Genomic DNA, 23182 nt, shown 5'->3' on the forward strand with positions numbered 1-23182 from the left:
TCCTTAGCACAGGAGCTCGCCCTCCCTCGGCCCGCCAAACATAGAGGATAAACGCATGGTTCCTCCAAGATAAAGAATTTAAAACAGTGGTGGGAAAGGAACTTAAACAGTACTTCAATACTAACAATGGCTCTGTAACCTCCCCGGGTACCCTATGGGAGGCAGGGAAGGTGATCATACGGGGTGTCGCCAAGGGGATGCTTAGGACTCAGAGGCAGGCACAGTGGTGTGAAATCTCCTCAAAGGAAGCGCAGGCGCTTCGTTCGGAACAGCTATTGTCCCTATCAGATGACGCTGCCCAGGCCCGTCCACTTGCCCACCTTCAAGATGAAATTAGACAATTGTCCTTGGACGCTGCCAAGCTCCTTTGGAGGTTGTCAGTGGTGAGATTTTATGGGTGGGGGGACAAAAACGGTACGATCCTGCACCGGTTGGCCACGTACCATAGGGAGAATTGCATTATCCCGGAGTTGGTGGACGAGGCTGGTACGGTGCACCGCGCCCCTGTGGCGATGGCCACCACCTTTGCCGCCTATTATCGGCAGTTATACACAGTGCAAACCCCCGAGCTATCGCTCCCATTTCTCCTTGAACAAGGTGGGGTGCGTCTCTCTAGGCTAGAACTGGCCGCACAGAAGGATCTGGACCGCTCCATCTCTCGGAAAGAAATCGAAGAAGTGATCACCCTGACCTCCTCGGGTAAGACCCCAGGCACCGACGGCCTTCCTCAGGAATACCGCGACACCCTACTGTCCCACTTGGCTGACTTATTTCAAGAGGCCGTGGAGAGAGGTTCCTTTCCGCCAGAAACAGATATTGCCACCATCGTGGTTCACCCGAAAATCCCAGCCTCCTTCCCGTAGATGTACGGACTACCAAACCATCTCCCTTCTCAATACGAAAGTCAAGTTGTATGCCACCATTCTAGCTCAGCGATTAAAGCCCTACTTAACCCTGCTGGTCCACCCAGACCAATGTGGGTTCATGCCTCGACGTGGGACCCGCCTTTGTCTCCGAAGGTTGCAACTGGCTCTAGCCCACCGGCACTTGCTTATTTAGCACTCCTGTCCATAGATTTTGAAAAAGCATTCGACTCGGTGGACTGGACATATTTGCAGGGCGTGCTGGCCGAGATGGGGTTTGGGCCCCAATTTAGGGCTCTGGTTCAGGTTCTCTACGCCCACCGAGAGCGCGAGTGTTGGTCAATGGGATACTATGTGAGGCTTTTCCCATCGCCAGGGGCATTAGGCAGGGCTGTCCCCTCTCCCCCTTGCTATTCGCCCTGGCAATGGAGCCCTTAGCTTCCCTAATGCGGGCCGAGGATCGTATTCAGGGCTGGGAGTGGCCTAATACCGAAGCGGACAAGATTGCGCTGTATGCGGACGACGTCCTGGTCTTCCTGAACCAGCCTCCTCGGGGCCATATTGTCTCCAGATCTTGCATTCTTTCAAATAGGCCTCAGGTCTGCGCCTGAACCCTGGGAAATCAGCTTTGGTTCCCCTGCATCTCTCTAGGGGATGTTACGATTGGCAATCCACCATACCACTTCGGCGACAATCTTTTAAATATTTGGGGATACGGATTACTCTTCTTCCCAAACTGGACATTAACCCTGAACCCCCTGGGGAGGGTTGCCCTGTTTAAAATGATGTTCCTCCCCAGATTTCTTTATGTCCTTCAAAATGCTCCCTTTTGCTTTCCCAGGACTTGGTTCCGGGAACTGGACGGTCTAACCACTAAGTTTCTTTGGAACGGAGGGAGGCATGCTTGGCTCTGTCTACATGCCGGATTCCCTCCTTCGACGGGGGTATGGGGATGACACATTTATATCTCAATTTCCTGGCTGCATGTCACCTGGTGGTCCACGACTGGTTCAACGGGGGCTTGTCTGATCCGGCTTATAGGCTTGAGCTGGGAATTCCTAAAATCCAGGCTATGATGTACGGGGGGCCCATTCCATCTATAGGCTTGAGCTGAGTGACCTGGGAATACCTAAAATTCAGGCTATGATGTACGGGGGCCCATTCCATCCCGACTGCCTGATGTGACACGCTCCATGTTATTGGCCTGGCGGGCCTCGTTGCGTCAAACCGGCTGGACGTGCAAGCTGACCCAATGTACACCCCTCTGGCATGGGAACTGGCTCCGGGAGGTTAGTGGGCTGCAGGGTTTTAAATCATGGGACCTCATTGGCATCTCACAACTAGGGGGCTAAAGGCCTTATAATTTCCTTCAAGGAACTCCAAACCCGCTACTCCTTACACTTGTCCCAATTCTATAAGTACCTGCAGATGCGGCATGCCCTACAAACGCATATCGTGGACGAAACGAGGCTCCCCGATTATAGCCCCACCAAGGCACAGACACTGATGGGAGACTTAGGCAAGGGGGGCATCTACCGCATATATCGCTCCTTAGTTAACAACACCCCCACCTCCTTAGACAAGTTGAGAGACCAATAGGTGGAATGGGTGGGCCCGCTCGACGAGGTGGACTGGCGCGATGCCCTCATGGCCCCCAGGACAGTCACCGCCTCCGCCAAACTTACGTTGATTCAGCTCTACTACTTGCATGCTGTGTACCTCATCGCCTTCATCGAGCGGGCCTGCGCCCAGATGCGTCATGTGCGAGATGCAACCGCGTCCCAGCTGACTTCCTCCATGTGGTTTGGTCTTGTCCCCGCCTGGAGCAATTTTGGGGGGCTATTGAGGACAAGCTTACGGAGGTACTGGGATGGCGGGTTCCTCACAATCCGCGTAACTCCCTATTGGGGATCACGGATGGGCTGGATGGATCCAGGAATGAAAAGTTATTTTTCAATACAGCTATGATCGTGGCCAAGAGTGACATAGCGGCGACCTGCAAAAGTCCTGACCAGCCTGAACTTGGGAAGTGGCGCAGAGGGGTGGACTGGTGCGCGACCCAGGAGAAAGTCCTTTACAATACCGAAGGGTGTGGGGGAAGTGGTTGGGTACTGTGGAGGGTATTGATTGAATTGATTCCATACTTTACCTGTGTATGTCTGGTAAGAGTTGCAACCGTGAGATGTGTTGTTTACATTAATGTCATTGATTTAATGTCCTCCGTGAATTTGCTGATTTGTTTCATGTGGTTGAAAACAATAAAATTTGATTATCAAAAAAACGGTCTCCTTTGCTTCAGACATCCAACGTCTCAAATACTACTTTCACAAAAAATAGATCTGGATGTCCAATGCGTGCTTGAAGCTCACCCCAACCAAGACATAATCCCAGTTATTTGCCAATTTGCCAATAAATTTAATCAAACCAATAAAGCACCATTATATGGCTCTGTGCTGTCTATATGTTACACAGAGTAAACCCCATCTCTTTAGGAATAGAAAATGCTAAGGTAATTCCATTTCTCTGTGCACACTATGTACCTTGCTAAATCTTTACATTGCAGCAAAGTTTATGTCATTCCCTTGTGAGTAGCTGATGCCTTTGCATGTGTTACATCGTTGATGAGTGAAAACCATTTCCTGCTATGGAGCAGTGCAGATGTTAAATAAAAGCACTCAAATTCCACTCACTCAACTTTGGTCCAAGAAGGCCAAAACAATGCTTGCTTTTTAAGATATCCACATGGGATACATTTCAAACATTTTATTAAAAAAAGGGTAAACATTCATGTAGTCTGTAGTTATTTTGAAAATCTGGTATGGCTCTAGCCATCCTAGGCTGACACTGACCACCTCTGGTGTATATAGAAAACGCAGCAGACTCAAGCTCATGCCTTCAGACACAGTGGTACAGAGTTATATTTGCAGAGCTCACGCAAGTGCCTTGATGGAAATAGTAAACAGACACACCTTGGCAAAGATATCAACACCCACTCATTTCAAATAATGTAAGCACTCCAACCAGCTACACCACTCCCTTATAGAAGAAAAAAGTATCCCTAGCAGAATTAGGCTCACCCACTCATCAATTGCAGTGACCAGATACATCCACAGAGTAAAAACATTGTGTTTATTTCAGTAATAAAGAGATATCTTGGTAGAGTGACCACCACCCACTTCTCTAAAATAGTAAACACATACCTCTACAAAGTTAAGCCCTCCTACTGATCTGTAGTAGTGAACAGATACATTAGCAGAATCAAGCGGATTCTAGCTCTATTCCAGTCAATCGAGTCCACCCAAGGCAGAGGTTTTGGTCTTACCATTGTCAATCATGCGCTGTTTGGTGAGAATCATAAGCAATCGATCCACCTCAAAGACACCCACCCCGGGTGTGATTACGACCGACATCTGCCCCGTCCGGTCGAAGTTACGGTTTATGTAGTGTTTGTCGAAGACTACAATGGAATGAAGAAAGAAGGAATCAGAAGGACTACATGCAGGAACAAAGAGTGAATGAAATGAAATGATCAGCACTACACACACCATGACAGTGCTATGTTTAGGCACATACCTTATGGTTAAATATTTATTTATTTTTCCCTACATACATTCGTGGCCCAGCTTTCTTCTCCCAAATGTGAGGAAATAGGGTGTAGTATATGGTGTGGCTGTGCAATGTCACCGTGTAATACGCTTACCAACTCCTTTAGGACGTGTAGCTTTCATTTGTCAAACATTTCACTCAACTGTGGATAGATGTGGCTCTGAGCAGCATGGCTTATACAAAGGAACTAGTGTAAAGCATTTAAACAGCACAAAGACAATTGAGGAAGAAATCGACAAAACACTCAAGAAATTCGACACCAATTTATAAAAACAGACTGTATTTTTATGTATTTTTAGACACCATAACAAAAAAATCCACTGGAGGCTTCTGGAGATTTAGAATTTATAAGGTATAATAAATCAAAGCATTTTACTCATCCATAAACAAGCACTGGCAAATATACCAAATTGGACACTTCGAAACGTTGTAACCAAAGAGTCGGGCTAGTTGTAATGAAGTCACTTAGAATCACTTTAAGTGACTAGTTCCAATAGGGAGCCAGTAAGGGGGACCAGCAAGGTCCTGAGAAACAGTTACCTCAGCAGGTGGAGCAGTCTTCAGGAAGCTCCAGGCACTTTTATCCATTGCAGTGGTTTCTTATGTAGTGGTCCTGATGCAAAGTATGAAGGATGCTGAAGATGCTCAAGGATGCTTTTGATGCGATGCAGTCGATGGGGGTCTTCCTGCAGCTATTCCTCAGCCCACAATGAGAGTGAGGATGTCCGGGTCAAAGAACACTACATCCCTCAAGGGATTAGCGGTTCTGGTAGACCTACAGTCACCACTGGGCTACCAGGCGCCCGGTATCATGATGAAGGCCAAATCCTTCCTTGGCCATTAAATCGTTTTCTGGGCAACCAAGCTGCACTTCGACGACTCTCCAAGATTCAGCAAACTCGGGGGCAACATTAATTATTGGGACCTGGTTCGTAATGCTATATGGTGATGGTTGGCGGTGGTATGAAGAGTCAGGGCTACCAACTGGCCCCAGCAGGCTTCTCAGCTGTTGTGGCCCTGTGCTGTGTACAGGAGATCAGAAAACCAACCCTTGAAGTCTCTTTGCTTTCGCTGAGCTCTGGAGATGACTTCTCCTCGTGCAAGACACAGCAGGCCCAGTCCCTATTCTTTGCCAACCACCGGGTTCAGCAGGTACAGTCCAAGCCGGTGCAGCTTTTCTTTGCCAGGTCCACGGTGCAGCAGGGCAGTCCTCCTTTGGTTCCTCTTCCAGTCCAGTCAAGTTCTGGGTGCCAGAGGTGCCCTATTTATGCTCAGAGGTAGACACAGTCAGTAACCAATGGGCTACCAGGTTCCCTCCTTCTTGATGACCAGTTCCTGGGCAGTGTGGCATCTGGCGATCCCAGGATGCAAAATTCTGCCCACTCCCTAGATGGCAGAATCCCTCTCTCGGCATCCTTGCCCTTGAAAAACGGTTTGACAACAGGTTGCCCTCTACTTCTCAGGTACCAGGTTGTCTGCCTAAACAATGGGGCTGCACCTCTACCACGTGTTCCCCGTTTACGCTTCAAAGGCGGCTTCAGGTTAGGTTGTGCCAACGCCCATGTGTCTTCCTACAGGAGGAAGGTACCACGTCTCTTCAGTGCAGGCACCTATTGTCTCCTTTCCTGGGAGTCGTTAGCACACCTCCCTAGAAGGGCAGAAAGCTGTCTCAGGTTCAAGCTCCTTGTGTAACGGTTAAGAGCACAGGAGATTGAAGGAAACAAAGAGGCAAATTTGTAAAAGTTGCACATGGTACTTGCTTCATTATTTCAACTTGAGAGTCAAGTGTGGCTTAATGCAATGAATTGTTTGAGACCTTGGAGTATCAACTTTGGTGGCACAGTTCAGAAATTAGCACCGCTAAGGGATCAGCATATTACTCTGTACTCGCCAATGGGGTAAGCAAGTCCTTCCGCATGGAAAAAACAACGCATTTTTACTGCCAGAAGAAAAATACATGTTCAGGTCAAGAAATATGTTGCACCCTGCTTAGGGCTCGGTAGGCCTCCAATCGGTGTGACCTACAAATATTGTAGAGGGAGTTGAGGCTTTTCCATTGCTTTAAATGGCAAAGTTGGGCTATCAGTTTGAAACTGCCCTTCCAGTCTGTAGTGGTTGACTGGGAGACTCAGTTTACCTGTGTCACACCCAGGGTGGCACAACCAGTGCTGCAATCTGTAGGGTGACTCCCCAACTTACATGTCCTGGTTATCATAGGTACCTTAAACTAGGGTCTTACAGTTAAGTTAGTCTATGCCAATTGGGCAAAGCCAATGTAACAAACATGTTTTTGAGTCAGGGCACTGGCACTGGGGTCTGGTTGCAAGCCTAAGTGCACACTCAGAGTCGAAAAACCACCAGCATCAGTCAGAAAACTTGGGAGTGATCATACAAAAAAGGCATTTCCTTACACACAGTAATCACAAAATGTATTAATCATTCTTTCAAAAAGGATAATTTCATCCTCCCAGCTGTCAACCTCCACTTCTGCTCCTTCTGGCTTGCGAAAACACAATTATCATATCAAGATCTGTGCAACGTGAATTCTGGCTCTAATTGGTGATCACAAGTGTTCTATAAAATGTGATATCAAACCAGCAATACATTGGAATGTCTTCTGCATGACAACTTTTAAAGCAGTTATGCAACAGCATTCCTGCCCAATCTCTAAACGGTGAGGACAGTCGTGCTACATGATGCCCTTGTGCTATAAACCACAACATAAGCTGTATGATGGTGTATCTTCAGCTACGTGTGTCCTTTCTGAATCTGGAAGTACCTCTGATTTCTTTTCAGTACGCTATTTGTCTACAGCCTGGTTACTCTTCTATTCTTCTCTGTGGCAACAGAAACATTGCATCCCATTTTACCAAGACAGTAAAAAAATTAAAAGCAGGTGTCTGGTGGTAGCTCTGTTCTTAAAAGCATATCTATCTAATTCCGATCTCCCTGCTGAAACCACCCCACGATCACAAAGATGTTGCTTAATTCCCCCTAATCACTGTATTAGTGTGACTATAAATCAAGGGTAAATATCAACAGAAAAGTTAGTGTTTGTTATATCTCCCTGCTCATTAAACAGATCACTCATTGCCACAACTGCCGATCCACAAAGATGTGTCATCTCCATCTACCAGTCCCAAGACTCAGCAACTTACCATTAAAGGAGATGTTGATGGCTTCCAGATAATTGCCTTGTGCAGAGGTGGAGTTATGGCCTGGAGGGAAACCCTCTGGAGAAAACAGAAAAAAGCTCTTTTAGATTCAAGTAAAATATGTCCATAACTGTGATTGTTCGAAGTAACGTTTTTTGCCTGCTGCATGATAAAGGTAAATGCTGACAAGTGGCCCTGTGGACGGAGTTGCAGAAAAAAATGAAGACTTCTTGCCCTTAGGCAGAGGTGTGCCTTACTCATAGGTAGTCTCTTGACTATCCAGAAAGAAGGCTGCTGGCATCTCATTACACCATCTGCGTAACATCTCACACATTCAATACAAATATCCATTACAACTCAAAACATATTATTATAAATATTCAAGGACATTTTGAGGGAAACACTAGCATCTAAGCCAAGCATGAGATCTCAAACAACAAGGAGTGGAACCCCAGACAGATAAATAAAGAATTCAGGCATAACATAGAGCATCATAAGGAAAACCCTCTCCCTAACAATTCACTATATCAAACGCCTAGTGAATCTAAACACAAAGACACTGATTGCTCAACTCAACACTCTATAACCCCCTAAACATCATCCAGGCTGGCCAGGGAAGTTGATATCTCAACACAACCAAATACACATCCTCCAGAGTGGCCCACAGTCTTTACATCCCAACCAAACCCCACTCAAATGTATTCAAAAACCTACAAACGATCATCAGTGTATTTTTTAGAAGATTTAAATGGAACAAAAGATCACATTGAGTAGCTTCCCAAACTGGGATTAAGGATTCAAATACTATTCAAAATGATACACCTTCCTTCTTGCAGTGGTGGGCTGTGCTTTAAATATCAGTTCAAAATTCAAAAACTTCACTTAAAGAATGAAAGGACCTTTATTTATGATAGGAGCAAAGATTATTGAGGTTCAACCATTCAAGGCAAAGTGCTGATTAAGAGTTTGGCAGAGTTGGTACATCCACCAAAAAGCAATAGATGTCCCACCCGCCCTTTTTAGAGTGTATTGATATCTGTGTAGTATAAATAGGGTGGAGAAGAGATCCACTTTATTTTTAGCCTTTAGTCTTTCTCATCTGTCAAACACAATAAAGAGTGTTTTGGACTCTTCCACAAAGTACAAAATGGGTACCATGTTCTACAATGACCCAACATCACTAAGTTATCCTTGTTCTTACCTGCCCCTTTCAAACGCACCAAAACTGGGTACTGAATGAAGAGCTTTTTAATGGTGACCAATAAAGATGTCCACTCCTCTCGCCTTTCATTTTGTACCACCACTCTAGAAAAAAGAGAGGGGCACGGCTTTAGAAAGACAAAAAGGGATAGCTGTCATAGAAAGGGAAGGCGGTAGGAACGTACTAAGTGGTCGAAGAACGAGAAGGCCATCATCAAAAGCAAGACCGGTTCACATGACTTAATAGCAACAGTTTTGCCACTTAATATATGTTTGAGAGGTATAGACTTTACACACTTTTTCCTCAAGATAGGAGTATTGCCAACAAAACTGGTTTTGTATGTAGATATCTGTTATAGATTTACAAACTTTACAAAGCATGTGGATAAACTATGCGATTCATATGCTAAAAACCTTTACCTATTTCTAGAACTGATTTTGCTGCTTGCTATCTGGTAACATTTCATAAGTTTGGCATTATAAGTTCAGTTAATTAATGCCCTAGAGGAAGCAGACCTCTTTGAAGAGTCCAAAAGGAGCAAAATCCAACATAGAGAAATTTCATCTGGAAAAACCAAATTGAAAAACTGCTACAAACCAAATATTAAGCCCAGGTCTGGAGGTTAAAAGAGAGAAACTAAACAAAAATGCTTAACGTTCAAAGAAAGCCCCTTAACAGTAGTTAGATGTGTGATTTAAAAGAAAAAATTGAGATACTGAAAAACAGGAAATCAAAAAGTATACTTAGTCACAGTAGGCCATTTTCTCTTGCTAAGTAGGAAGTGTGAAGAGACTGGGCCAAGGAGGAACAAGGGGGCAAGGATCACAACAAAGATAAGGGTGAACAGTCAAAGAGGAACAAAGTTTGGAGATGTTGAAAGAGAGGATGAATAGTTAAAAAGAAATGTGGTGGTAAAAAAGGTGGAGGGGAGAGAGGAAAAGATGGGAGTCACAATAAAAAAGAGATAGAAGAGCATTTTAAAAAGTGGACTAGAGCAGATACGGGTATAAATAAAAAAAGAAAGTGATTGGTGCTCTCTTTGTAATGGTAGAAGACATAATAAAGTCACTCAAATTTAATGTTGAGGTCTCATAGGCAGTCAAAGAAAACGGAGATGGTCTCGCAACACAAGGAGATGGCCAAAATCAAAAAAATAAATTGGGCCTTGAACTGGGAAAGGATAAAACAATGTAGATAGGTATACAGAATGTCAGCCAAGGGATAATAAGAGAGAATGGTTTCGCATGAATTGACACTACCATCCAAAACCATTAATCCAAGTTATCCATATGTCTAGTTTTGTAAGGGTGATGCTTGATCAGATTACAAATCAGGCAGTTAACAAATACCTTTATTTACTTCTATTTAGACCATCCTAAGCAATCAACCTATAACATATCCATAATGTGCACGCCTATCACAAAGGTTTTAGTACTTGATACCTGTTATAGAGTCACATCATTTGCATATATAGTCAAACAGGATTCAGACCAGAAAGAGAGCCAGCACTTCAAACAACCAAAAGGACTCTTATCGACGAGGGATCAGTCCTGGCTCCTAGTAATCAACAATTACAAAGTTCAGTTCCAAATATGCGCTAATTGCACTAACTGGGATTCATAACAAAATGAGAAAATATATGAGTTGTTCTCAATTTTACCTTCCAATAGATAAAGGACAGCTGCCTTAGCATGAATTGATAGGGTTAGTCTATAGTGGAACAAACAAGAAAACACTGCAATTCAGAAGGCCTAAATATCCGGGTAATGACATGACATAACAGCTAACAACACAAAAAAACTAGTGAATCATATTTGGTTTGAATCTCCCCTTCAGGAAACAGATAAACACCACCTGCAGGAGATAAGGTATGCCCTTTACAAATTAATATGTTTAGCAAAGTGCTTTCCTTACTAAATGTGGGAAGGAAAATTAACAGATGCCTGAGTCTCTCAAAGTTAGACTACTGGAACATTGCTCGCATTGGACTCTCCTAGAAAGAACTCCTAAAGCTACTGAGACTTTGGAAATGCAAGAGTCTGCTAGTTTACAGATATATGACCATGCCAGCTGCTTTGAAAGTTCTACCTTGGATCCCAGTTTGGTCAAACACACAGGAAAAATCCATTAAAGGTCAGTAAAGCTCGAAGATCATATCTGTGAATACACTCAATGCCACACTCAAATACCAACAAAGGTTTTCTGCATTAAAGAAGGTCTGAAAATCACTCTTTTCAACAAAGATTTGGGCCATATCTCCATGAACACGCTCACTGTATCATAATATTATACAACTTGAAGCCCCCCACCCCCTCTTCACCCAACAATACTAGCACCTAGGCTCCAATGTTCAATGAAATCACAAGCCTAAACTCCCCCAATTGGTGGAGCCATACATGACAGGGTGAGGGGGAGTCCACTTCTTGAGACTGCCCATCCAACAAGACGAATCCATTAACAAGTCTTACTAGTGACAGACCAATGAACAATTCAACTTGAAGTGCTGGCTCCTTTATGCTGCCTAAGGAGAGGGGCCGTCTTGTTCTCTAAAAGGACCTGGAAGAAAAACAATGTCGCTCTGCAGAGTGTGAAATTATAATATATATATATACTGTGAAAGAATTTAATTACACTGGCTCTGTCAATTGGGTAACAGATTGATATTTTTCCATAGTTGAGGTGTAAGCTCATTAGAGAGATGCCAACGAGAAGGATACAAGGCACCTGTAGGTAAAAAGGAAAAAGGGGTAATTTTGACCACGATCTCAGAATGATATGCAGACCTACTTGTAAAAATCCTCATAGAACCGTTCTTCGTGATCCTGAAGGATGGAGGGACGATGGCTTTCAGGAAACTCATCTGAAATCATATTAACAGAGCAAAGGTGAAGATGGTACCCCAAGAAGGCAATTTCAACTCTGAATACTTTCCTATTTCAGCAGAATTTTGCCATTTTCTTTAAACTTGCCTGTTATCCTTCAGGCTTTTCAACTTCAATCTCTTCTGCCCACTTTTCAATTCTACTGGGCTAAATGGAACACTCCTCTCTACTTAAATCTTGACATTGCACGATCTATCTGTATACCTGTTTCCTACCCTTCCCCACTGGACCGTGTGTGAGCAGACTTTCTATGAAGCTGCACTGAAAGGACAGACAAAGTACTCGCCATGCGGCTAACCCTTCTTCCTAAATATCACCTGTTGAGCCATAATAGTAATGGCTTCACTTTGTAGCAATAGTACATCAACTATCTGACCTTTGCAAATATATAAACAACCCTGTGACATCTTGGGAAATCTTGTTCAGTCCTAAAGTCCTTAACATTTTACATCCTAAATACAAATGAAATACACACAATTCTCTGCCCCTTGTTAAGTCTACGTTTGATTCACTCCACAGCTATGTCTTGCTTCACATATTACAGCTGTACCACTACATATTTTTCATGCTTTTAGAAAACTATTTTGCCCCACCACTTCTGAAGGAATGTTCTCCTATGCAGCACAAGCCTTATTACAAAGATTACATTTCCCATGTAATCCATGCCACGACTAGATTACATAGGCACATGCTTCCTTCCGCTAATGTTTTTCAAGACCCTGCCAAGTTTATTATTGATTTAACCCACCCAGACAGCCTACAACGATATGTTCTTGCATTTTTCTTCAATTCCTGATGCAGACCACGTCTTGTTTCAGTATTCCTCCTCTGGAGTGTTTGGAATGAACAAACTTGCAGAAGATAAAGCAGGTTACATCAAGACACTCATTCATGCAACTGTTATCCACCTGGAAATCTTGCTTCCAGCACTGTCCACAGTCCTCCAGGTGAGGTCATACTAATGACTCAGACAGTAGTAACAAAACCACCCCTCTCTTACATAAATATCTCCTAATGCTTCCCAGCATTCTGTGTCATGCCCCCAATACTCGGAACAGAGGAGAAACTGCATCATATGACACCATCTTTGTTCTTTTCTGGATACTGCTCAGTCTACAATGTCAATTTACTTTGGCTGCTGCTAATGCAAGCAAAAAACACAAGCCAGGGAAAGGGCTGCCCATGATTAAATCTTCTTCATGGAAACAGCTTTGAAAATAATTTGAAGGGAAGTTGCTGTGAATGGGAAGAAAAGGGTGGTGCCGATTTAAGGATACTTTTGAACACTGTGGGGTACTTTTTGGAGGACACGGTATAATAATATGACAGGCAGGATTCATGCGGAATATTAAAAGGCTGGACGGGAGGTTGTGACACTGGGGAGGCGTAGAATCGCCATCAAGGGAAAATTATCAGGGATAAAATAAATTCAAGTAGGAAGGTAACTCAAGCTTTGAGAATCATCTATAGATGGCGCAGATAATATCGCAGATCCACTGACAATTTATTGCCTCACCCTTAACTTTTCAATAGCATTCAATAGGCTGCAGAGGGGCAAGGGGAAGGGGAGGCTGAGTAAACTGTAGAAAGTAAACAGAGCTCACCATCCTGTTTAATTTATGTTCCTTCCATTGTCTTCATGACTTGTGAGATCAGGGTAGCAAGGGCGTTAGTGGATTACAAAAGGTCAAGCCAAGTGTACAAACTGTCACCCCTGGCTTTTCACAGTTGCTATCCAAGGAAGCATCAGCAAATCAGAGAGCTGCAGACAAATGGTTGAAAAGCTGAAAAATGGGGTGCAATGAGGCAAATCGGAAAAGTGAAGTGGCAGTGGGGGGCAGAGTATAATTGGGCAAATTGGGAGAGTCCCCTGAACCGGACAATGAAGTGCGTAGACAAATGAGGGAAGCTGTACTCAGACAAGTGTTTTGACAACCAATTCTCCAGTAAGACACGCCCTATACACTAACAAGTATTACAGATATAGAGCAGATATAGAGCAGCCCAGCAATGGTGGTTTGGGTTATTAACAATACTGTAGTGCACTTGTCACCCTCACCTTTCCCAGCAGACACTTTTCAGGAACAGTTTTTTTACTCGTCTTTGAAATTGGGCCGACATAATAACTGAACACACCTGCCGGCCCTCGGCTGACTAATTTCAGCATCTGTGTTCAAAACAGGTATACGCATGTAACCATCCTCAGAAGCCTCCCTCAAAATGTCTTTCACGGTCTGTTGGTCCACCCAATTATGAAGACGCCTGCAAGAACTAATTTTAAGACTGAAATTAGTGTTAATATCTAATTGTACTTAAAATGATAAAATAATCCCTTTTGTGTCACTCACTCTTGACCATTCATTCAATCCACCTCCTCTTATATAGGATAAATCAAAGTGTCACCCTTCAATTTATGTATATTCCACTGTTTTAACACTGAACACTGTTTTATACAACAAATGTCTTATTTATTCCAAATTGTATACACCAGTGCGCACACCACGTATTAAAATATACTATATATAATATTTCATTGCATTAATTAAATATTGCATTTAAAAACAATATTCATATCAAATCTAATACATCATCACAAGTTTATCTAAATTTTATCCATCAAATTTGTTTGCTCTATAAGGTGATGACTTCTAATTTGTAAACACACGGTTCACTATAACCATAACTCCACAAACAGTGTTAGTCTTATCCTGAGTATATTTGAACATTGTTCTATATTTTTCAGATAAATCTATGCTTTAAAAAAAAAATCTTATGTCCTGAAGAAGTTCAGGTGAACCAACCAATACCACCGAAACGCTGTGTCCACAACTTAGGATAAGACTAACACCGTTAGTAGAATTATGTTTATAGTCAGCCGTGTGTTAGCAAATTAGAAGAACAAAGGAAACTGCAAAATTATATGAAAGCAAAATAAAATCAGTGGAACTTTCACTACACTCAGACATCCTAAAAATGTTAAAATGGGGGGCGAGGGGATTTTAATTGGCTTTAATCACAGAAAATTTGCGGATTCAAATAGACACAAATCCAAAATTTAAAGAAAAAGAAGAATTCAGTTGGTCGAGGGAGTCTTTTCCCACATTGCCCCTTTTAGATCGGCGGTTCCAATACTGGAACCACAGATCCAAGCGCTTCATTGGCTGGCTGCAAGAGAAAGATTTATTTTGTGGTCATCATTCCATCACAGAAACAGGGTTTAGTTCACGCCACAGTACAGGACTACCAGAGCAAGCTTCACCAACCCATTCTTCATCATACTAGGTTCATAGTCATAGGTTCAGAACAGCAGACCCCAGGACAGGAGTCATGGCTCAGAGAAGTTTGCCTCGGGTTTGCAGTACCTAAGCAAGAACCTTGTCCAAGGTCTGTAAATCCAGAATCTAAATTAAAAAAAACACAACCACTGGCCAAAGGCCAAGGGCCACCTACTCTGCCTAGTGGGGTTGGTCACCAACGGTGATTCAGGTACAAGGCCTAGCTGCTTGTTAGTGACTCCTACTCAAATGAATCAAATTTTTTGGTTTCATTCACTGTGAAATTAAATTTTTTATAAAACGTGAATATTATAAACATACTTAAAATTGAATGAACTAAACAAAATGATAAAATAATTTGTTTATGCACATGGATGTGTGAATTGTAATCACACTGTAGTATTTCTTTTATGTTTATATGGAAGCCGAATCATGTGACAGTATAAAATGATGGCTCATAAAGAAACAATGCTGTGGTATGGGCTTTTTAGCCATGATATGTCACATTGTAAGTGTGCCTCAATAAAGGGTGCTGAGTTGGGCTTCATGTGAGTTGAGTGCTGAGTCCTGGAGTTAGAGAGCACGGGACAGCATCAAGACACCCTGCTACAGACTGTACGGCATATGCCAAGGTGCTGGGTTAGTGGCGCAGTCTACTTGGAATCAGTCAGTCATCACAGCGGCCTAATTCACTCATGCTACAGGCAGCTGCATCGGCAGAACTTTGAAAGTCTGCATCATCACAAACCACTGGCATACTGCTTCAGGGTTGCAGCAGCACAGTACACACTTGAGCACGATTTCAGAACTGTTCTACAGTGCAGGTAGTTCAGTGGGAAAGACTGCACTTCAATCTGTGAGTACGCAGATCGTTCTCCTGAGTCTCTCTGGGTGGACGGACTCTCAGCTCAAGGGAAAGCTACTTCTGGCTTTCAAATTTCCTATAGGGTTGGTGCATTCCTTCCCCCTCTCAGCAGGCAGTTTATCTGCCAGGCGCTTCAGGACAGACAAACAGCTCTTACTTCCAGGTCAGACTCCAGGTGATGTCCCCTCAGCTCTGGGACGCTAGCTATCAATCTATGCAGCAGTGCTCAGAGTAATCTGGGGAGCGCTCCTTTTTTTAGTCAGTGAGAACTTGGGAATGGAACCACAAGTGGATCGGCTGGTCTCACTTTTAAACAGCTAAAGCAGACATGGGATTTGGATTTACTGAACCGATTTGGAGTGAGTCTTCTTTCATGTCTCCTCTCCAGGCTGTTCTCCTAACACAGCTTTTGGGTAAAGTGATGCACCTCACAGTAGGGTCATATCCATTTTCGAACAACGACAACAGAGACACAAAGAGGTGAGAGCTTTCTGCTGAGGGATAAAGTAGCTATTATTCCAACACCTTCAATCATAAACGTTCATCTTCCCTTCAACACCAGAGTGACTGCCACCACACTTAAAATCTTTGAAAGACCTGCTCTACCCACTGCTAACAATATGCATAGAGAGGGCTTTGGGTCCACTGTTTTTCACCATTAGCTTCCTTTGAAAAAAACCTTTCAGACAATGGTCTAAGATTCTGACAATCATGACTAGGCTCTGCCCAGTGGAGTATTCATTTCTCACCTAATGCTATAGGCCGTTTGAGTGTATACTTCCACCTCCACTGGAGTACTGGCCATGAACTGCATGAGGCACTTCTTTACAACAAAAGCTGGCTCCCACATGTATGTCTCGCTGTAAGAAACTGGCTCTATATATACTGCACCAAAGTGAAGTACAGTGTGTATAGAGTCCAAGAGTCTCCAGAGGTTTGGCAGAGGTTAAAGTTAGATAGAACCTTACTCTCTAAAGTGGCAGTTTGGTCAAGCAGTAAGGCAGTATCAGAGGACAGTGTAAAGCATTTGATGTACACACTCAGTCAGCAAATGATCTCACACACTCAAGAACTGAACTCTAGGCCAATTGTTTTGTATAAAAAATATACTGTTGTTTTATTTCTAGAACCAAGCAACCCTGGTACAGGTAAGCATATAAATACTTTGCAGTAGTAATTGACTTGTTTGAACACAGTTCAGAATTGCAGTATAATTGGTACTGATTTTGATTACAGGTTTAAGAAAGCAGTTTGCAACACATTGCAGGTATAGTGCATTCAATTGAATGGGCTTTTTAAGTAAAATGCAGTTAATTACTTTTCAGATTACTTTTCTATCCACAGGACTGGATCCTAGATTCAGCCCTGGGACATTTCCTGAAAACAGGTGAGTAAATGCGTTTTGGTTAAAGGTATGATTTTTAAGGAATATTATTGTATTTCAAAAGTTGACACTTCGAAACTTTTGAGAGAAAAAGTGTCAATGTTATCCTATGTGGAAAAATGAGTTATCGGTTTCAAGGTAAGTAATCGGTCTTTTGAGTTAGGATTCTGAGGTTAGACTCAGGGGTCTCCCAGGGTCAGTGATGCACTGTTGTTGCACCTTCAGCGGCACTCGGGCGGCCGGGTGCGGAGTGTTGAGGCCCAATGTTATCCTATGGGGGATAGGGGGACTCCGGTTGGTGGCTGCTGGCAAGCAGGCCACAGGGTTGTGGGAGCAAAGCTCCTAGGGTTAAGCTCAGGGCACGTTGGGGACCAAGTTAGCACCAAAGGGACACCCTCAGCGGCGCTTGGGGTGCAGGGTGCAGTTTTGAGGTCGGGTGCCCTGTTGAATTCAATGGAGATTCTCCGGGACAAAGAAACGCTGCAGGCTCGGGGACGAAGCTCTTCCAGAAGTGACCACCACTTCGAAGGGTAAGTTGGGATGTAGAGGGATGGTTAGGCACCATTGGGTTGGGCACAAAAGGCCGTGGGGCGTCGGGTGCAGAGGTGCCTTTAGACGCCGGATTTTCTTACCCGCTCTGGTCGCGGTAGGGGGGGTCTCCTGGATTGAAGCTGCAGACGTCGTCCGGGGGCTTGAGGTAGGTCAGGAGTTGCCGGATCTCGGGTCAGGATCCCCGTGGGGACCTCCTCATGGTGTTTGTTCACTCAAACACAGGCCGGGCTCGGCGGGTGCAGAGTGTGCTGGATTCGCGATTTCTGGCTGGCACCAGAAGCTGCAGTTCAAACACGTCTGGTGTTCACAGGAGAAACAGCTTGGAGAGTGAATGCAGGCAGGTCCTCCGGGGTTTTTGAGGTTGCTGGCCACTGGACACGCCGGGACTTTTCAGGGGCAGGTTCGAGGGGAGACAGGCCTGTAGGGCTGGGGCCACGTCAGTGGGCGTCGTCCTCTTGTTAGCTCTGCACGGCTTCTCGTCCTTTTTTTCTTGTGGTTGCTGGATCTGAGGAAGGAAGGTTCAGGGTGCCCCTAAATACTAAATTTAGGGGTGTTACAGGTAGGTGAAGGGCAGGGACCAATGGGTCCCTTCCCTGGGGTGGGTACACCCCCTATTCTGCCACTCTCCAGTGGGAGGGGAGCAGGAGCCTGTCCCTGGTTGGCTGGGTCCCCCCATCCTCAAGATGGCGGGGACTCGAGGTTGTGCTTCACCTCGCCTCCCCCATCTTAGGGGTGGAGTTGGCAGAGGTGGGCACACCTCTCTTCCTCACTTTCTTTTTCCCGCCGGGTCTCCCGCCCAAAGTGGGGGTAGAACCAGTGGGGACCAGTTGCTGAGTACAACAAGTGGTCTGGAGAAGCTCACAAAGGCGGCATGCCTTTGAAGCTTCTCCTTCGTGAACCTTGCCCATCCTGGGGGAGGAGGCTTGGCACCTCGTCCCAGGATGTGCATTGTTTCAGGCCCCCGAGAGCAGCAAGCTCTCGACCCAGGGGTCCAGAAACAAGTCTGGTGGTGGCAACCTGCGCAGCCACTCAGTTCGGTCACTGGGAGTTGGTCGAGTTTCAGGGGGCATCTCTAAGATGCCCTCTGTCGTGCATTTTACATTAAATCCCACACTGGCATCAGTGTGGGTTTAATGTGCTGAGAAGTTTGATACCAAACTTCCCAGTTTTCAGTGCTGCCATTATGGTGCTGTGGAGTTCATAATGAAAACCTCCCAGCACCATATACTCTTAATGGCAGCACTGCACTTACAGGGCCCAGGAATGGACCTGGGTACTGTAGGGGTACAGGGCGCATGCGCCTGTACCCTCACCACTGGCATAGGGCACCCAGCTAGAGGGGTGACTGATGTATGCCAGGGCAGTGGTTTGTGGACATGGCACACAGGGATGTGTGCCATGTCGTCTCTTTGTTTTGTTTTGCACCCAGACACTCAGCCTGCAAAGGTAGTGTGTGTGTGTCAGGGTACAGGGCCTCTAAGGGTGGCACAATAAGTGCTGCAGCCCTTAGGGGCCTTCTCTGGTCACAGTTCCCTGGGTACCAATGGTACCATTTACCAGGGGCTGACATGTGGCCAGAGATGCCAATTGGGTTTAGGCTTCAATGCAGTTTTATGGAAGGAACACAGGCCCTGGGTACCTGATTGGCAGGAGACCAGGGCACACTCAAAGTACATCAGCAATTCAGCAAAAAGTGGAGACATACCATGCAAAAAAAGAGGGCAATTTCTCACACTCACTCGAAGGTTCTATGGCGTCATGCATTAGCATGTTAAACCTAGAACTTTTGGCTTTGACAATGCTTGTTATAAATGCCTTGAATTCTTGAGATTACTATCCTTTACAGACTGTCAATAACTGTATAATTTTCCGTTTGTTAATCTCTCAAAACTCAAGCTCTGCAAAGCGCTCCAACACCCTTTGGGCTGCACTAATCACAACTACAAATACATTTTGTTTAGATTTGTGCAGGGGAAAAGGTTTAGGAGGTTAAAAAAACAAGCATTTCCCATTCAAGTTCCAATAGGAAATGTTGCTGTCTGCTACAGCAAAAACTGATGAATGGACTTACTTTTCATGAAAGAAGAGCTTCACTCAAAATCCATTTTTAGGTCTCGCCTAGCTATTGCGTAGAAATCGCTATGCGAGACTATAGTAAGGGGCTCCCAAAAGTGCTACCAAAAGTGGATTGCATGGCGAGCACGCGCACAATCACGTGCATCGTGCCGCCATGCAATCCGTTTGGCATCGTACTTCAAAGGGTCCGCTCCCCCGCCTGGAATGCGCTCCCCCGCCCCCGCCAAGCGCGCGCGCCACGCTCCGCCGGGCTTGTCTTGTTTAATGTTTTTCCTTCTCCCTGGCCCTCTCACGTAAGCACGGAAACGGGGACAAAAGAGCGCCGCTTTTGATAACTCACAGCCAATTTATAACGCTTTTTTTCTATGTATACTTGTGTTTGCCATCATTTTTAGATATGAATTACACCTATATACAGGCTGGCATACAAAGTAGTTTCTCTGAGTATATATGCTGCAATAGACGCTTAGATGTGGCTTAATTGAGTATTATGAAACATGTTTTCTCAGAACGCGCGCCACGCTCCGCCGGGCTTGTCTTGTTTAATGTGTTTCCTTCTCCCTGGCCCTCTCACGTAAGCACGGAAACGGGGACAAAAGAGCGCCGCTTTTGATAACTCACAGCCAATTTATAATGCTTTTTTTCTATGTATACTTGTGTTTGCCATCATTTTTAGATATGAATTACACCTATATACAGGCTGGCATACAAAGTAGTTTCTCGGAGTATATATGCTGCAATAGACGCTTAGATGTGGCTTAATTGAGTATTATGAAACATGTTTTCTCAGAACGCGCGCCACGCTCCGCCGGGCTTGTCTTGTTTAATGTGTTTCCTTCTCCCTGGCCCTCTCACGTAAGCACAGAAACGGGGATAGAAGAGCGACGATTTTGATAACTCACAGCCAATTTATAACGCTTTTTTTCTAAGTATACTTGTGTTTGCCATCATTTTTAGATATGAATTACACCTATATACAGGCTGGCATACAAAGTAGTTTGTCTGAGTATATATGCTGCAATAGACGCTTAGATGTGGCTTAATTGAGTATTATGAAACATGTTTTCTCAGAAAAAAACGTTCTGAATCACAAAACCTATTTTGAGGTCTGGCCTAGAGACCTCTTCAGCTTTCATCATAGCATCGCATTTAAAAAATATCATAATACAATTAAAAGTATACATTTGCAAACTTAGTGGGCCTTTTGGTCAACTCTCCTAATCCATTGGCCTGCTCCCCTTCCACAGCCTACGGCATGGGGCAATGTGTCATACCACTTAAGCCATTGGGTCTTTCCAGTGTAAGTGACAGGATTTTGCTTCTGCACATGTAAATATCTACTTTACAAGTCGTCCACTTCAGTGCCTGGGCCGGTATCCCAAGTTCTGCAATCATTTAATATTTTTTAGATTTATTCTTTACAGTAGTTCATTTTTTACTGTTTTTTTTTTTTTTTTACAAATGTTATTCTTACAATAGTTCACTTTTTTACTTGCTTTTTCGTTTTACAAAATGTATTCCTATAATGGTTCATTTTTTACTTGCATTTTTCTTTTTTTTACAAACATTCATGCCATCTTTAGACATTGGTAGTTTTACATTTTCTTTCGTTTACATTTTTACTGTCTATTGCATAAGTAAACAAAAAAAGAAAAAATGCAATCTCTCCAGGGTTAGACCTATTGACTTTGCCAATGCTTGTTCTGTGGATAAGCATGTCTTTGTCATAGAATGCATAAGTAAGTCACATCTCAGTATTGCACAGGAACTTATGGGAAAATTGCAAATTAGGCCTTCCTTGGAAGCCTTGCTTTGGTTTATTACAGCTACCAGATATTCTCCAGCACTCAGCTGCTACCAAGGCATTGTGTCCCTGCTTGAATCTGGAGGTGGGATCGTGTAGGAGGGGTTATTTTTTATTTTTAAGTTAGAGGTTCTCTTCAATTATAGCTTGCCATAGAAGCTTCAAGGAATACATCTGTCCTCAAAATGCTTTCAGCTATTAGTTCACTTCAGGATTGCGCTATTCTTGCTGCCCTGCAGTCAGATATATTTCAAGTGGTAACTGAGTTGGTTTCTAGGTCATTCCTTAGAGGCAAACAATCAGCGCTTAAGAATTACCCTCCCTAACCAAAACTTGACACCCACCTCGTGCATTTCTGGATGCATCTGAGGAATGACACTTGATTAATGCACATTGAATGTGACTGGCACAATTCTGAGGCTTGTGTCTGCCCGGATTTCCTAGAGTTTTATGCATGAGTTAAGCATTGGCGGCACTTTTGGTCCATAAATAATTACAGAGCCTTAGCATGTACCAGCTGTGGCGCAGCGTTTTTAGTTTTTGCCTAATTGCCTGGCACACATTGCCTGGCACACAAATGTGACAGGAAACTGTCGGTTGATCTATATTTGACTTCTGAATTTGAATTGCAATTGTTTATAGAGGCAAGAGAGTAGCACGGCCAGCTCTTGGATATTCAACAAGCACTTGTGCGTTTGGTTCGTTTTGGGGTACACGACGTGGACTGTGCTAATAATTAGGATGAGGGTGCACTTTGGAGCTGGGGACCCGGGTTTGAGCCCCGGCGTGGGCTCAGCATTCTGTGATTCTAGGCAAATCACTCAATCTCCCCGCGACTACCAAATAATGAATGTTTCCTTGTGTAACGTAACTGGAGCTCATGTAAAGCGCTCCAATACCTTCGGGTCGAGTTTGTGCTATATAAATGGGTTTTACTCCGTGCTATTCTATAAAAAATGTTCTCAGCTAATATTGCCAATTGTGCGTGCTCCTCTGTTTTTTATGTATATTTTCGGTGCCTTTTTGGAGTCTAGTTTCGATTTACCATATCAAAATATAGCACATTTAGGCTAATGGTGGAAGTTATTAAAGCTGTGCGGTCTCCAAAATAATATAGATCACATCATATTCCTTCCATCTCCATCTTGGTGAGCAGTTGCTATTGTGCACCATTTAATTTATGAATATATATGTGCATATGATTAGAATTAAGCACACATATGCTTGTATGCAGATAGTTCGCTTCGGAAGCTGTCCACTCAGGAAAGATTAGTGACAATATGGAGGAATGTGTAAAACTTCGAAAACCGAGATGTCACACTTTTATTTTAAGATGGCTTCCTTGTTGACAGGCCGTGATCAGAGTTTAGTACTGTGTTATGTGTTTTCTTTTAATTCCTTTATGCCCCCTGCTCAATGCCTAAGATGTACATTGTTTTAGTTGATAACAACTGAAACGAGCATTTGCAATGCAATGAGATGCTAGTTATGCCCATGGCAGCTTCACCCAACCTGTGCC

General features: G+C 44.0%; 1 protein-coding gene across 11 annotated transcripts in view; it reads right to left on the reverse strand.

The window, feature by feature from the left end:
• The window catches only part of DEPDC5 (DEP domain containing 5, GATOR1 subcomplex subunit), a 628116-nt gene that overhangs the window by 514190 nt on the left and 90744 nt on the right, over window positions 1-23182 (reverse strand). For all 11 annotated transcript variants that reach the window (XM_085634591.1, XM_085634584.1, XM_085634590.1 and 8 more), the window contains exons 12-15: window positions 11613-11685; window positions 8826-8929; window positions 7628-7702; window positions 4186-4320 (exon numbers count right to left, since the gene is read on the reverse strand). In XM_085634591.1, the coding sequence (XP_085490717.1) occupies window positions 4186-4320; window positions 7628-7702; window positions 8826-8929; window positions 11613-11685 (387 nt within the window). The remainder of the gene's footprint in view (window positions 1-4185; window positions 4321-7627; window positions 7703-8825; window positions 8930-11612; window positions 11686-23182) is intronic.

Source organism: Triturus cristatus, chromosome 11 (genome assembly GCF_964204655.1).
Source record: "Triturus cristatus chromosome 11, aTriCri1.1, whole genome shotgun sequence".
Lineage (NCBI taxonomy): Eukaryota > Metazoa > Chordata > Amphibia > Caudata > Salamandridae > Triturus > Triturus cristatus.